Source organism: Microtus pennsylvanicus, chromosome 10 (assembly GCF_037038515.1).
Source record: "Microtus pennsylvanicus isolate mMicPen1 chromosome 10, mMicPen1.hap1, whole genome shotgun sequence".
NCBI classification, from domain to species: Eukaryota; Metazoa; Chordata; class Mammalia; order Rodentia; family Cricetidae; genus Microtus; species Microtus pennsylvanicus.
Window position 1 is genome coordinate 67,562,200 of NC_134588.1, and position 13,980 is coordinate 67,576,179.

Sequence of the window (13,980 nt, forward strand, 5' to 3'; positions counted from 1 at the left end):
TCCTCATTGTTGTCTAAGTTCTCTGGGATTGGGTTTGTAGGCTGGTTTTCTTTGTTTTATGTTTAAAAACTACCTATGAGTGAGTGCATGTAATAATTGTCTTTCTGGGTCTGGGTTACCTCACTTAAAATAATGTTTTCTAGCTCCATCCATTTTCCTGCAAAATTCAAGCTGTCATTTTTTTCTGCTGTGTATTGCTCCATTGTGTAAATGTACCACATTTTCCTTATCCATTCTTTGGTCAAGGGACATTTAGGTTGTTTCCAGGTTCTAGCTATGACAAACAATGTTGCTATGAACATAGTTGAGCACATGTTCTTGTGGCACGATTGAGCATGCTTTGGATATATACCCAAAAGTGGTATTACTGGGTCTTGAGGAAGGTTGTTTCTTAATTTTCTGAGAAATTGCCACACTGATATCCAACAAGGTTGAACCAGCTTGTATTCCCACCAGCAATGCAGGAGTGTTCCCTTTTCACCATAATGTTTCCAGCATAAGTTGTCATCAGTGTTTTTTATCTTGGTCATTCTTACCAGTGTAAGATGGAATCTCAGAGTTGTTTTGATTTGCATTTCTCTTATGGCTAAGGATGTTGAAGATTTCCTTAAATGTCTTTCAGCCATTTTAGATTCCTCTATTGAAATTTCTCTGTTTAGGTCTGTACTCCATTTTTTTATTGGATTATGTGTTCTTTTGGTGAACAATTTCTTGAGTTCATTGTATATTTTGGAGATCAGACCTCTGATGTGGGGTTAGTGAAGATCTTTTCCCATTCTGTAGGCTGTCGTTTTGTCTTGTTGACCATGTCCTTTGCTTTTCAGAAGCTTTTCAGTTTCAGGAGGTCCCATTTATTAATTGTCTCCGTGTCTGTGCTGCTGAGGTTATATTTAAGAAGTGGTCTCCTATGCCAATGTGTTCAAGTGTATTTTCCACTTTCTCTTTTATAAGGTTCAGTGTAGCTGGCTTTATGTTGAGGCCTTTGATCCACTTGGACTTGAGTTTTGTGCATGGTGATAGATATGGGTCTATTTTCATTCTTCTACATGTTGATATCCAGTTATGCCAGCACCATTTGTTAAATATACTTTCTTTTTTTCATTTGATATGTTTTGCTTCTTTGTCAAAAATCAGGTGTCCGTATGTGTGTGGATTAACATCTGGGTCTTTGATTTGGTTCCCTTGGTTTTCCTGTCTGTTCTTATGCCAATGCTAGGCTGTTTTCAGTACTGTAGATCTGTACTAGAGTTTGAAGTCAGGGACTGTGATGCCTCCAGAAGTGCTTTTATTGTACAGGATTGTTTTGACTATCCTGGGTCTTTTGCTTTTCCCTATGAAATTGAGTACCGTTTTTTCGAAGTCTGTGAAGAATTTTTCTGGGATTTTGATGGGCATTGTATTGAATCTGTAGATTGCTTTTGGTAAGATTGCCATTTTTACTATGTTAATTCTGCCTACCCAAGAGCATGGGACTTCTTTCCACTTTCTGGTGTCTTCTTCAATTTCTTTCTTTAAAGATTTAAAGTTCTTGTCATACAAGTCTTCCACTTGTTTGGTTAGAATTATTTCAAGATATTTTATGCTATTTGTGGGTATTGTGAAGGGTGTTGTTACTTTGATTTCTTCCCCAGCCCTTTTATCATCTGTATAAAGAAGGGCTAATAATTTTTTTTGAGTTAATCTTGAATCCTGTTACATTACTGAAAGTGTTTATAAATTGTAGAAGTTCCTTGGTAGAATTTTTGGGATTGCTTCTGTAAACTATCATATCATCAGCAAACAGTCATTACACAGTATTCTTTTGGCAAGAGATTACAGCAAGGATAAGCCTTTCTTCAATCATTTTATACTTGAATCATTAACTCTGCTACATGATTATCCAGCTCACCAACAAGTGCATGGGTGTTTCCCCTGGGCCATGATGAAGAAGAAAGCATTTCGTGTGCCATCCCCAACACTTTCAACCTTAAAGGATATTTCCTTTTCCAGAATCCTCCTTTAATCAAGATTCATCTCTTGTGATGAATTATTAAGTAGGCCACAAACACAGTTTATGATACCAACAACAGAAGAAGCGCATTCATGGATGAGAAGGCTTCTTATTTTGGCAGTTGCTGAAGGGAAAGCATCTATTGCTTGAGCCAGAGCATCATTATTAAGAAAGGGGTACTGCAATGGATACATGGCCATGGAGAAGAGAGATCCAATGAAACCGATCTCTGGCATACAGACATGGAAAATGATAGGATCATTTCCATGTTTAACACTCGGTTAAGTACAGTGGGAAGTGTATTCTTCTGAAGGGGCAAAATTAACCTTTCAATAAAGTCTAAATGTTATCTTGAGCATCTTTAGCTGAATTTTAAATAGAGTAATTATGGAGCTCAAAATGCTGCCAAACCTCATGAAAATGTGCTGGAAATGGAAGGCATTTTCCCTTGTGACCCGCAACCCAGCTGATTCAATTTCCATCTCTCTTCTAAGTCTATTGATAAAGGACTTCCTTTGCCTACACCTACATCTCTTCATAGATTTTAGTTAGCTCATCACATCTTATTGGTTTCTACTTTAAATATTATAGATCTCCATAATTATAATTTTCATGTAATCTGCTAGCCATATTTAAATCTTCTCTGCTAATCAACTCAGCATGGAAAAAAAATTATATTAGTATAAGATTTTGTTTTGTTTTGTTCTGCCTTGTTTTGTTTTGAGCTAGCCTGAAAATCGATGTGGAAACCAGGCTGGCCTCAGACTCACAGAGGTCCACCAGGCTCTGTCTCCCAAGTACTGGGACTGTGGGCAAGTCCCACCATGCCCAGCTCTTTTTATTTTTTATTGCTTTTATTGTGTTATTCATTTTTCTCCTCTCCCTTTCTCCCCTCTTCCCTTCTAACCTCTCCCATGACCTCCATGCTCCCAATTTACTCAGGAGATCTTGTCTTTTTCTCTTGCCTATGTATATCCGTGTATGTCCCTCTTAGGGTCCTCTTTGTTGTCGTGGTTCTCTGGAGTTGTGGACTGTAGGCTGGTTTTTCTTTGCTTTGTGTCTAAAAGCCACTTATGAGTGAATACATGTTTTTTATTATATATTTTTTCTGGTTCTGGGCTACCTCGCTCATATTTTTTTCCTAGATCCATCCATTTGCCTACAAATTTCAAGATGTCATTTTTTTTTTTACTGCTGAATAGTACTTCATTGTGTAAATGTACCACATTTTCCTTATCCATTCTTTGGTTGAGATGCATCTAGGTTGTTTTCAGGTTCTGGCTATTACAAATAATGCTGCTGTGAACATAGTTGAGCACATGTCCTTGTGGCATGGTTGAGCATCCTTTGGTTATTTGCCCAAAAGTGATATTGCTGGGTCTTGAGATAGGTTGTTTCCTAATTTTCTGAGAAATCACCATAGTGATTTCCAAAGCAGCTGTACAAGTTTGCACTCTCATCAACAATGGAGGTGTGTTCCCTTATCCCACATCCTCTCTACCATAAGTTGTCATCAATGTTTTTGATTTTGGACATTCTCATGCCCAGGTACTTAATGTAGTATATCGTCTAAGTCTCTAATTATAACAATTGATATTCTGAGGGTGAATTTGTGTTCAGTGTATTTTGACATTTACAGTGTCCTCCTAAGGGTAGTTTGAACTGTGGAGGTTTTGTCTCTCTGGTAAATATCTCAATACTTACGTACGTACGTATGTATGTATGTAACAATTAATAAAAACAGGCTATGAATTTGAAAGAAAGCAAAGAGAAATAGGTAAGAGGATTTGGAGAGAAGAAAGGAAAGGAGAAATGATGTAATTAATTATATTATAAAAAAGAAAGAAAATGACTCAAGAGGACTTTGAAACAAAGCAAGCAAACAAACAAAAATCCCAACACTTCAATTCCACTCATTCAGCTCGTGTGCTCTAGTAAGGAAAATCAAGGGATCATTTTTGTTTTTGTGTTTTGAAAAAAAAAAAAGGAAGGAGGATGTTCCAGCACACTGAAAACTGCTGGCACCCAGGAGACATCAGCAGTATAGCTATCACTGGCAGTGGGAAAACAGCCCAGCTACTAGGCTGGAAAGTTGGTTCAGAAGTTAAGAGCAAACAGTCCTCTTGCAGAAGGCCCAAATTCAGTTTCCAGAACCCGTGGCTGATGGCTCCCAGCTGCCTCTAACTCTAGCTCTGGGGCAATCTGGCATCTGTGAGCACCTATACTCATGTGCACATACTCCCACAGAGACACATAGTTAAAGATTCCTGATAGGCGACAGCTAGCATCTGCTCTATGGTCCACACACATGGAATGTCAGCCATACACACAAGCCTCTTCTCAGCTCTATGGAACAGTTATTATCCTTACTTTACAGATGAGAACTCAAAACTACAAGACTTGCACTACCATTCATTTGCATAAAAGCTCTGGGAAGACCTGGGTTTGAATCCCTAGCAACACACACACACACACACACACACACACACACGGGAGGAAGAGGCATGGAGATTTCTTTTTTTTTAAATTTATTTATTTATTAAGGATTTCTGCCTCCTCCCCACAACCGCCTCCCATTTCCCTCCCCCTCCCCCGATCAAGTCCCCCTCCCTCATGTGCTCGAAGAGCAATCAGGGTTCCCTGACCTGTGGGAAGCCCAAGGACCGCCCACCTCTATCCAGGTCTCCTAAGGTGAGCATCCAAACTGCCTAGGCTCCCCCAAAGCCCCAAAGGCATGGAGATTTCTGCAGCGCATTACTGGAGTAAGCTGAAGAAAAGACTGCCAACTTTTCAGGGACATCAAAGCCATGCGATGAGAACAGGGACTTTGAAGCTATTATTTAGTCTCTCAAATAACTGCAGAGCTTCAAAGATGCTATAGGCAGAATGGCAGCAAGCCCCCCCCCACACACACACACTGGCTGTCGTGCCTCCAGAAGCAGTCCCTTCTAGGAACTCAGGTCCTGTGCTTTCCTCTAACTTCTAGAGAAGTTTGTTGTAGCGTGTCTTCAAACACAAAGTGGTGAATGACTGTTCCAAAGCTCAAGGAAACTCTTTTCCCAAGCCAAATGTTTTTAGATATTTCAGAACTTTTCTGTGGCCTGGTCCAAGAGACAACATTGTAAAGAAACTGGTGATTTTCTATTCAAATGTAGAAACTGAGTGAAGACGTGAACTTTTAAAAGAATAATGGCCTGGCTCTTTTGCTGGAGTGCTTTGGACAAATGAAAACCTTATCTCTAAATATACCAGGATCCTCTTCTGCTAAGTAAGCATGGGCATCTCTATACCAAAACAGCACAGACAGTTTATTTTGGATGTTTACATTTTAGAAAGTAAATAATTTTATTTATTAAGAAATCAGCAAAATTTACTCTCCTAATGTTCATACTATAAAAAAAAAAAAATTAGTCCTCATCTGCCCATGGAACTAACTGGGGACATCGCTTTGGGCTCCTGGGAGCCACTCTAGGTTCAAGTCTCTTGCCAGCCCCAAGGTGGCTCCCTTAACTAAGAATTGTGCTTCCGTGCTCCCCTATCCAGCCTTCCTTTATCCCAATCATCCTGTTTCCCCAAGTTCCCCCCATCCTCCCCTTCTCACTTTTCTCTCCCCATCTCCCCTTAAACGACCCTATCCTATAGCAATACTGACGAATATCTTGCATATCACCATAGAACCTTTATCTGGTGATGGATGGAGATAGAGACAGAGACCCACACTGGAGCACTGGACTGAGCTCCCAAGGTCCCAATGAGGAGCGGAAGGAGGGAGAAAATGAGCAAGGAAGTCAGGACCACGAGGGGTGCACCCACCCACTGAGACAGTGGGGCTGATCTATTGGGAGCTCACCAAGGCCAGCTGAACTATGACTGAAAAAGCATGGGATAAAACCGGACTCTCTGAACATGGCAAACAATGAGGGATGATGAGAAGCCAAGGACAATGGCATGGGGTTTTGATCCTACTTCATGTTCTGGCTTTGTGGGAGCCTAGCCAGTTTGGATGTTCACCTTCCTAGACATGGACGGAGGGGGGAGGACCTTGGACTTTCCACAGGGCAGCCCTGACTGCTCTTTGGACTGGAGAGGGAGGGGGAGAGGAGTGGGGGGAGGGGGAAAAGGGTGGGAGGAGGGGGAGGGAAATGGGAGGCTGGGAGGAGGGGGAAACTTTTTTTCTCCTTTTCTCAATTAAAAAAAATAAAAATAAATTGAAATATAAAAAAAATTAGTCCTTATGGAATTGCCATAAAATGAAACCCTCAAAGATACATAGAGATGTGAGTTACCAGAGACCATTAACTCACAGTAGGAGAGACAGGCTTGAAGCCAGTTTCTTTTGAGCCCTGCATGAATGACAGAATCACAGCTATTACCACTGCTGCGTTTTCCAAACAGAATCAGACTAGACTAGGTGGTACGTACTAACTCATATCTAGTTTAGAACTGCAATAGATCGAACCTTAGCCATAATACTGACTTTGGACCTAAAACCTTGGCCCCAGTTGTTCATAAAATTTGTGCTTTATGGATAATAACCTCGCTGTCCCTACTTGCTGACACTGAGTCATTGTTTGGGTGCAAAATGGGTGAGGAATGAAGGCAAGTCAATGACGTGCATTTGTCCATCACAAAAACAAATCCTAACACTGACATCAAATCCCAAGGTAGCCTTTGAGCCGTCATCAGGATGACACTCTGAGAGCATCGCCAGAGAAGATAAACATCTCCCAGAGGACTTGATGCCCACGGTGCTCCTGTATCTGCTGTGTTACTACATGTCCGTGCTCCCCTTCCACTGGTCACTCAGGAGAGACCTGGTGAGTGTTTCCTTGTGGACACTAAAAGGTCTAAGAAAGGAGACATTCTTACCTCCTGATGTTTCTGGAACTGAAAACACATAATGTGAGGCTTGAAATTTGGGGCTGAAATCATTGTTGGGAGCGATCTCCACAAGGATAGTCACGGTCACTGGAAAATAGCGCAGTGAATTAATACGGTTATGTTGCTTTATTCTACAAACTGAAACACGTCTCCAGTTACAGAATTAGCACAGCATTATGAAACTACCATTGAAGTCTCATCCTCCAAATGATTGCGTTCCCACACTGTGTGTTCTCAGGGCCACAGCGGTGGTGTGACCGTGAAATGTCCCCCACAGTCTCGTGTGTTTAAATACTTGGTTCTCAGCTGAAGGGACTTCTGTTGGGGAAGGTTGTAGACCCTTTAGGAAGAGGATTTTCCGTGGAGAAAGTGAGTGGCTAGGTGGTGAGCCTTGAGGCTTTACAACCTGGCCTCCTCCTCCTGTTCAGTCTCTATGACCTGATTGTGGATGTGGTGTGAGTGGCTATAATTCCACCCTTATTCTCTCATTCATTGTCCCCTCGTGAAGAGACTCTCTTGTAGAAAGTATGTAATTATAACATATATTCATGGGTAGTTGCATATACATGAATATATGTTAAATTGTAACGTTCATGTATAGTTGCATATACATGAATATATGTTATAATTATACATTATACATAGTGCTGAATAACTATTATACAGCACCATGCTTTAAAACTAAAAGGCGAAATGGAAAAATACTCAGAAAAGCCATGTTTAATGCTTGGAATTAGCATAAATTCTATGGCCTTAAACTAGATTTAACTTCTCGGAAGCTCAGTTTTCTCATCAATCAATCACTCAATCAAGTCAGTGTCTATCTCGTTCATCCCAGTGTGGACTTAAAGTCAGAGGAGATAATGATCAACAAACATTTGTAAAGGATAAAAAGGCTCAGAAAAGCAGTTACTACTGGCCAGGCAGATTGCTCAGTATGTAATAACGCTTGACCCCAAGCCTAATGGCCTGAGTTCAGACCCCAAGATTCAAATGGTGGAAGGAGAGAACCTATGCCAAAAAGTTGTCTTCTGAGCTCGACACACACGTTATGGCATAGCCTACCCCCCCCCCATGCACACACACAGACACACACACACAGAGACACACACACATATATCATCAAATAATTAAGTGTGGTAAAAAGAATAAAAGATTTACTGCACTTTTTGCACATTGCATGCAAAAGAAGGAACTCGTATTTGAGGTTAACAAGCTAAGGTAGTTTATTAGGTAGTTTTTAGAAAAAATAGTTTGATATTAAAACATAAAAAGAAGATACTTGAAAACAAGGAAGTTTTAAAGTAAAATTATAACACAGCATAGAAAGCACTAAGACATTGGTATTACCGCCCTGGTTTCACAAGAAAGAAACTGAGATGAACAGAATTAAATTCATGGTCCAATGTAACAAAGGTAAAAATTCAAGGAGAGCCGGGCTGTGGTGGCACACGCCTTTAATCCCAGCACTCGGGAGGCAGAGGCAGGAGGATCTCTGGGAGTTCGAGGCCAGCCTGGTCTACAAGAGCTAGTTCCAGGACAGGAACCAAAAAGCTACAGAGAAACCCTGTCTCGAAAAATCCAAAAAAAAAAAAAAATCAAGGAGTAGATGCCAAAACAAGTTATATTGGTTAATATCATCTCTGAGATATTAATGTGCCAAATGCTAAGTCCTAAATTAAATAAAAATGAAGAGACTTCTCGAGGTTCCTCTCTGCTAGTATTTATTGTGCATCTCCGGGTAAGCGTTCCTCCCACGACTTGGCTGGCTATGAAATTCTCCTTTAACAGATTGTCTCACGTATGAAAGAGGTTTGGTATAGCACCTCTCCTCAAACTCTGTGCCATGTAGGTCAAACAGAAACCTGAGATCTCTATGACCTACATTTCAGAAACATTACGGCATGCTTTGCCTCTCAGCATGTACTATTATGTTCACTTTCCAGGATAATGTGCACAACTTCTGTCATAATCTCCACAGTATCCTTGATCCGTTAGAAAGTTTCAAGAGTGCTATTCTACAGAAACAAATGGTTTGCTTTAAAGCTGTACATTTTTCTCAATAAACCCATTTATATGTTGCAAGAGCAGGTGCCATTACAGCCCTGCCATACTCTGATTTTTTTATTGCATCCATAAAGACTCCAAATTGTGGGAATTAGCTGGCCTATAAAAACAGAAGGAACCAAATGTGCAATTTTGCAAGTCTATTTTATGAACAATTACTGTGAATATATTGGGGTGTGAGGATCGGAGGGGAAATGTTGTTGAAAAATATGTTTTATCTCTTTTCTGTTTAAAAAAGTTCAAGTCTAATGAGATAAGAAAGTTATTTAGCTATGAGGAAAAATAACACATCCTAAAATGTCACTTTGAGCTATATGATAGACTTCTCATGATGGTCTATTGGTACCATCAAAGAAAAATCAGAAATACTTTAGGGTAAGATGTCATGTCTTGGTTCCTGCCCCCAACATAGCACTTCTCTGGGTAGCTGTATAATTCTATAAACCATCATTTAAACTTAGTCTCTGTGTTAGTAACATTTCTGGTCACAGAAATGATATTAATAAAGATATTAAAAGAAGCAGCCAATGGAGAAAGGATTTTGACTCTTGGTTAAAGCTGGGAAGGTGTGGCAGGAGGAAGCGATGGGCATTTGTTCATCAAGTCTCAGCAGATCGGGAAACAGAAAGACAGCAAGAGCCAGGCTCAAGACATGGGTCTCATGACCTACCTCCAGGGACTCACTTCTTCCAGTAGGAGCCACCTCAAAGAAGTTCCACAACCTCCCCAAACAGTGTCACCATCTGGGAACCAAGCGTTCAAACATTGTGGGGAACATTCCTATCATTCCTATTCAATCGTAGCAACTCCACTAAAATCCTTATAGCAGAGAATCAGGAAAGATTGAGAGCATCCTGGGTGTATTGATTACAGTTCATGGTTCAGTTCTGTTTGGTTGAAAAACAAACCTTGTCTATATTTCCACCCTTCTACATCCATGAAAGAAAAAAACGCTTCCTTATTTGTCCGAGATGCCATTTCAAAATCCATCCCAACCCAACGATTGAGACAACCATCAGCAATGATTCAGAGTTCTTACAAGAGAAGAAATCCAGCTGTCATCCTTACATAGGTTCTTCACTGTCAGGATACTATTAAACTTGAGTTTTCTTCCATAACTTTTGGTTTATAATTAACCCGCAGGGCCACATGACCCCAGTAAATTGTCAGGTTTGAGAGACACCACATTAACAGCAGATGGAACCTGAAAATTCTGAGAATATCTCTTTCCAGAAAAATCTCTATGTCAAAAACAAACAAGGACTGGAACTGCTGATTGAGCAATTACCAATCCCTTGGGAAACTTGATGTATGTTTTCAATTACACAAGAGTAAACCAAGAGAAACAGGCACTGGGCAGTTCATTTAGCAAAGCTCTTCCTAATCACACTGCTCTAGATCCTTAGCACCCAATTTAAACTTGTACCTCCAAAGGATACCAGCTCACAATCAGCAGAACTCTAACTATTAAATCCACAGATGCCAAAGACTTGATAACCAAGCAGTCTGAAGCTCATTGACCCACACACTCGTTTACCATAGGCTGGCACAAACCGGTGGGAAAGTTATGACGAGACCTTGTGTGACAGAGCAGTAGCCAGGCCCAGCACATTCACCAAGTTCGTGAGCTATGGAACTTGGCAAGTGACTCATTTTTTTGCATCAATAATAGCTTTACATCATGTAATATCATTTAACTAAAATGTTTTTTTAAAACATTCAATTATCCAAAATATGTTTGAGCTATATGTTGCCTGATACCAAGCTCTTTCCAAGTCAGGGGTATTAGGTATTATGTATATATAATTCTTTATGCTAAATATATATTTATATTTATGTTATACACACACACACACACATATATATAGTCAAGAATAAGAACTGGAACCCACACCCCTGCTTTTTCCAATCCTAAGATCTCTAGTCAGACCATGATATAAAATTCTATTTTAAGTGCTACTAATAAGGGTAAAGGGTTCCCAGTGATGGAAACTCCCCTTTGTCTGTCTCATTCTCCCAATATGATGACTTTTTATAACACATTGACCAGCCTTGGAAAGTCCGTTACGGTTACCTGTATGAGATGGATGTAGGTCATCAAATACCGAAATCATCATTTCATAAATGTGTCCTGCTGCAACCACCTCTGGGCTTTCATAATCCAGCTCTTTGGTAACCTTCCAGAACAACATTATTTTAGAAAAATAGATTCAAAATTTCATTAATCCATTTTACACGTGTGTGTGTGCGTGAGTGCACATGCAGGCACACCCTATAGCTTATGTATGGCAGTCAGAGGACAAGATGAAGGAGTCCATTCTTTCCATACTGTAGACAGCTGTGATAAAACCCAAATTGCCAGCAGGTGCCTTAACCTAGCGGGCCTCTCAACTGGCCCAGAACCAAAACTTTTCATGTATATGCTTTTAAAAGTCAGTCCAGAAAAGTGCCTATGGCCGTTTGTGTTTCCTAGGGATGACATCTCAGGATACCTGAGTCTGATACACGTAAGTCAGCATTTTGGTGGAACATCAGGATGCCACAGACTCCCTCCCAAAAGCTTACTTTTGGAGGAAATACTTCAGCATGGAAGAAGATACAGAGCATAACCTGCATTGCATGCTAATTGTGTTGCTGCAAGCAAATTAATTGACTGGAATCTTACGAGATTTGGTTTTCTCTTCTAGTGTGCAGATGTGCATGCGGACAAAACACTCATCTACATAAAATACACCAACAAATAGATAAACGGAAGCTATTCCTGATATAGAATACTACTTCAAAGCATTTCTGAATACTGTTAGGTTTCAGTTAGAGCTATAGGCATGGGCGATGACAGTAAGATAGCAGAAACTTGAGAACATCTACTGCAGTAGTATTAGCCTGAATCTCAGTGTAGCAAAAATAAATGAATCAATATGGCACAAGAATTCCAGCTTCAGAAAGAGCTTCTCTTTTTTTATATTTTATTTTATTCTATTAACTTTTTTTTTCATTTATTTTGCATACCAACCACAGTTTCTCCTCCTTCTTCCTCTCCTGTTCCCTCCCCCGCCCCTGACTCCAATCTAATCCCCTGCCCATCCACTCTTCCTCCATCTCCAGTCAGGAAGGAACAGGATGGAAAAGTTTCTCTTTTTAAAATTCATCATATGGCTCATTAAACCATTCAGGGAGTTATCCTTAGTATCCTCTGTGAACCAAGTAGCACATTTTGGTCCACAAATGTTAACCACTTAGAAATGTGTGTAAACCTTACAATCCAATAGGATCAATAACTAAATAGTTGTAAGTGTAGATTAAATGTTTTCATAGGTGGCATGCAACCTGCCCTGTTTGATGGTAGGAGATCATTCCTAGGAATAAGTGGCATTTGATACCTATGTGGTAGACGTGCAAACACAGAAGTCACTTAGAGGTAGGCGATGGATAAAGGCATTCATTCAGCTACAGATTAAGCTTGTGTGAGCACTCAAGTCTTAGAATATTGCTTACAAATCCCCCACCTTTATCCAAAATTCCATTTTACAGATGACAGTTTGGGTTTATATTGCAAAATGAGTATCAGCCCAGTAAGCAGCCTAGTTCTGTGCCCAAGTTCCCAAATTTCATATGCACGCAGGAACTTACTTGTAGCTGTGGAATTTGTCAAGAAAATTTGGGGTTAGGATCAGAGAAACAAAGGGCTCTCCTCTGTGGGTCTCTCAGTCATGTGTTTCTGGCTAAGAGCAGGACTAGGTAGGTTGAGGGTAGTTGGTAATAGTGGAGTAAGGAGCTTCCAAAACTAGCTCCGACTGGCACTCTGAAAATAAATGCCATGGGAACTGGGGGTTATGAAGAGGAATTGCTTCTAAGGCTGAATCATGTGTAGAGAAAGAAAAAAATCTGGAGTCTTCATACTCTTCCAATAGAAAGTTTGACTCTCTACAAGAGGAGCTGACATCAGTTACTTCCTTGTGCCAGGAGAACAAGCCATTGTCACATACGCTGTCACAGAGACTCGCCTCCAAGGAAATCAGCATGTGTTTTAGCTTCTGATTTCCCAAGTTAAATAGGAAGTGAATTATTTTGTGCTCATTATAACATGAAGCAAATGATAGCAGGAACAAGATGGTTAAAAACGTGCCCAGATGCCTTCTGGCAAGACAACAGAGGGGCTCGGAATTCTCTACTGTATCAGGTCGTCTCCTGTTCCTATTGATCATGACCATTTTCTTGGGAAAGCACTCTGGAATGACAGCCACAGGGGCTCACCTGAATGAAATTCTCAGCATTCGGCACTTGCTCAAATAGTTGTCCAGAGCCTACTGGGCCAGAGCTTGGTGCATAATGAATTGTGTCAGGAGGCTTGTCAAGGTCGTGGCACGTGAGCTTTGCAATTATTGTGTCCTTGGCAATCTCTTCCTTGCCTGTGTACCTGTTTAATTGTTCAAAAAGAAAAATCAGTTTAGATGGGCGTTCTCTTACAAGGTAATGTTTTCTCGGTAAATATCCACTAGCTGTGATAAGGTCTGCATGTGTGCTTTGTCCATCCTGCCGCAGACAAGCCTTCTTTTTTTTTTTTTTTTGATTTTTCGAGACAGGGTTTCTCCATAGCTTTTTGGTTCCTGTCCTGGAACTAGCTCTTGTAGACCAGGCTGGCCTCGAACTCCCAGAGATCCTCCTGCCTCTGCCTCCCGAGTGCTGGGATTAAAGGCGTGCGCCACCACCACCCCGCCTGCAAGACAAGCCCTCTTTAGAGCATCATTTAGGTGACCATTTCCTAGCCGCTTCCTTCCTGCACCCAGCTGGGTATTTCTTTGGGAAAGAAAATTATCAAGGCCACCACATTCTTGGGGAGGGCCTCAGTAGGAATCAACTCATTCTCTGGGATTGCTCTCCTCTGCAACATCTGGATGATGGATATGGTTTGACTCTAAAATGATCTCCACAGGCTTATGTTTCAAACACCAGGTCCTCTGCAGGTGGCCCTCTTCTTGGAGGCTGTAGGACATAGGGGCTTGCTGGAAAATGTACTTCTCTAAGGTCAAGTCTTGGAAACT

The 13,980-nt window shown here is 40.7% G+C and overlaps 1 protein-coding gene across 1 annotated transcript in view; it reads right to left on the reverse strand.

Annotated features, from left to right (window-relative positions):
* Window positions 1-13,980, reverse strand: part of LOC142858305 (cadherin-related family member 3-like) — a 70,421-nt gene that overhangs the window by 12,484 nt on the left and 43,957 nt on the right. Inside the window, exons 9-11 of the mRNA XM_075987485.1 lie at window positions 13,193-13,355; window positions 11,013-11,115; window positions 6,860-6,958 (exon numbers count right to left, since the gene is read on the reverse strand). Coding sequence (XP_075843600.1) covers window positions 6,860-6,958; window positions 11,013-11,115; window positions 13,193-13,355 — 365 coding nt within the window. The remainder of the gene's footprint in view (window positions 1-6,859; window positions 6,959-11,012; window positions 11,116-13,192; window positions 13,356-13,980) is intronic.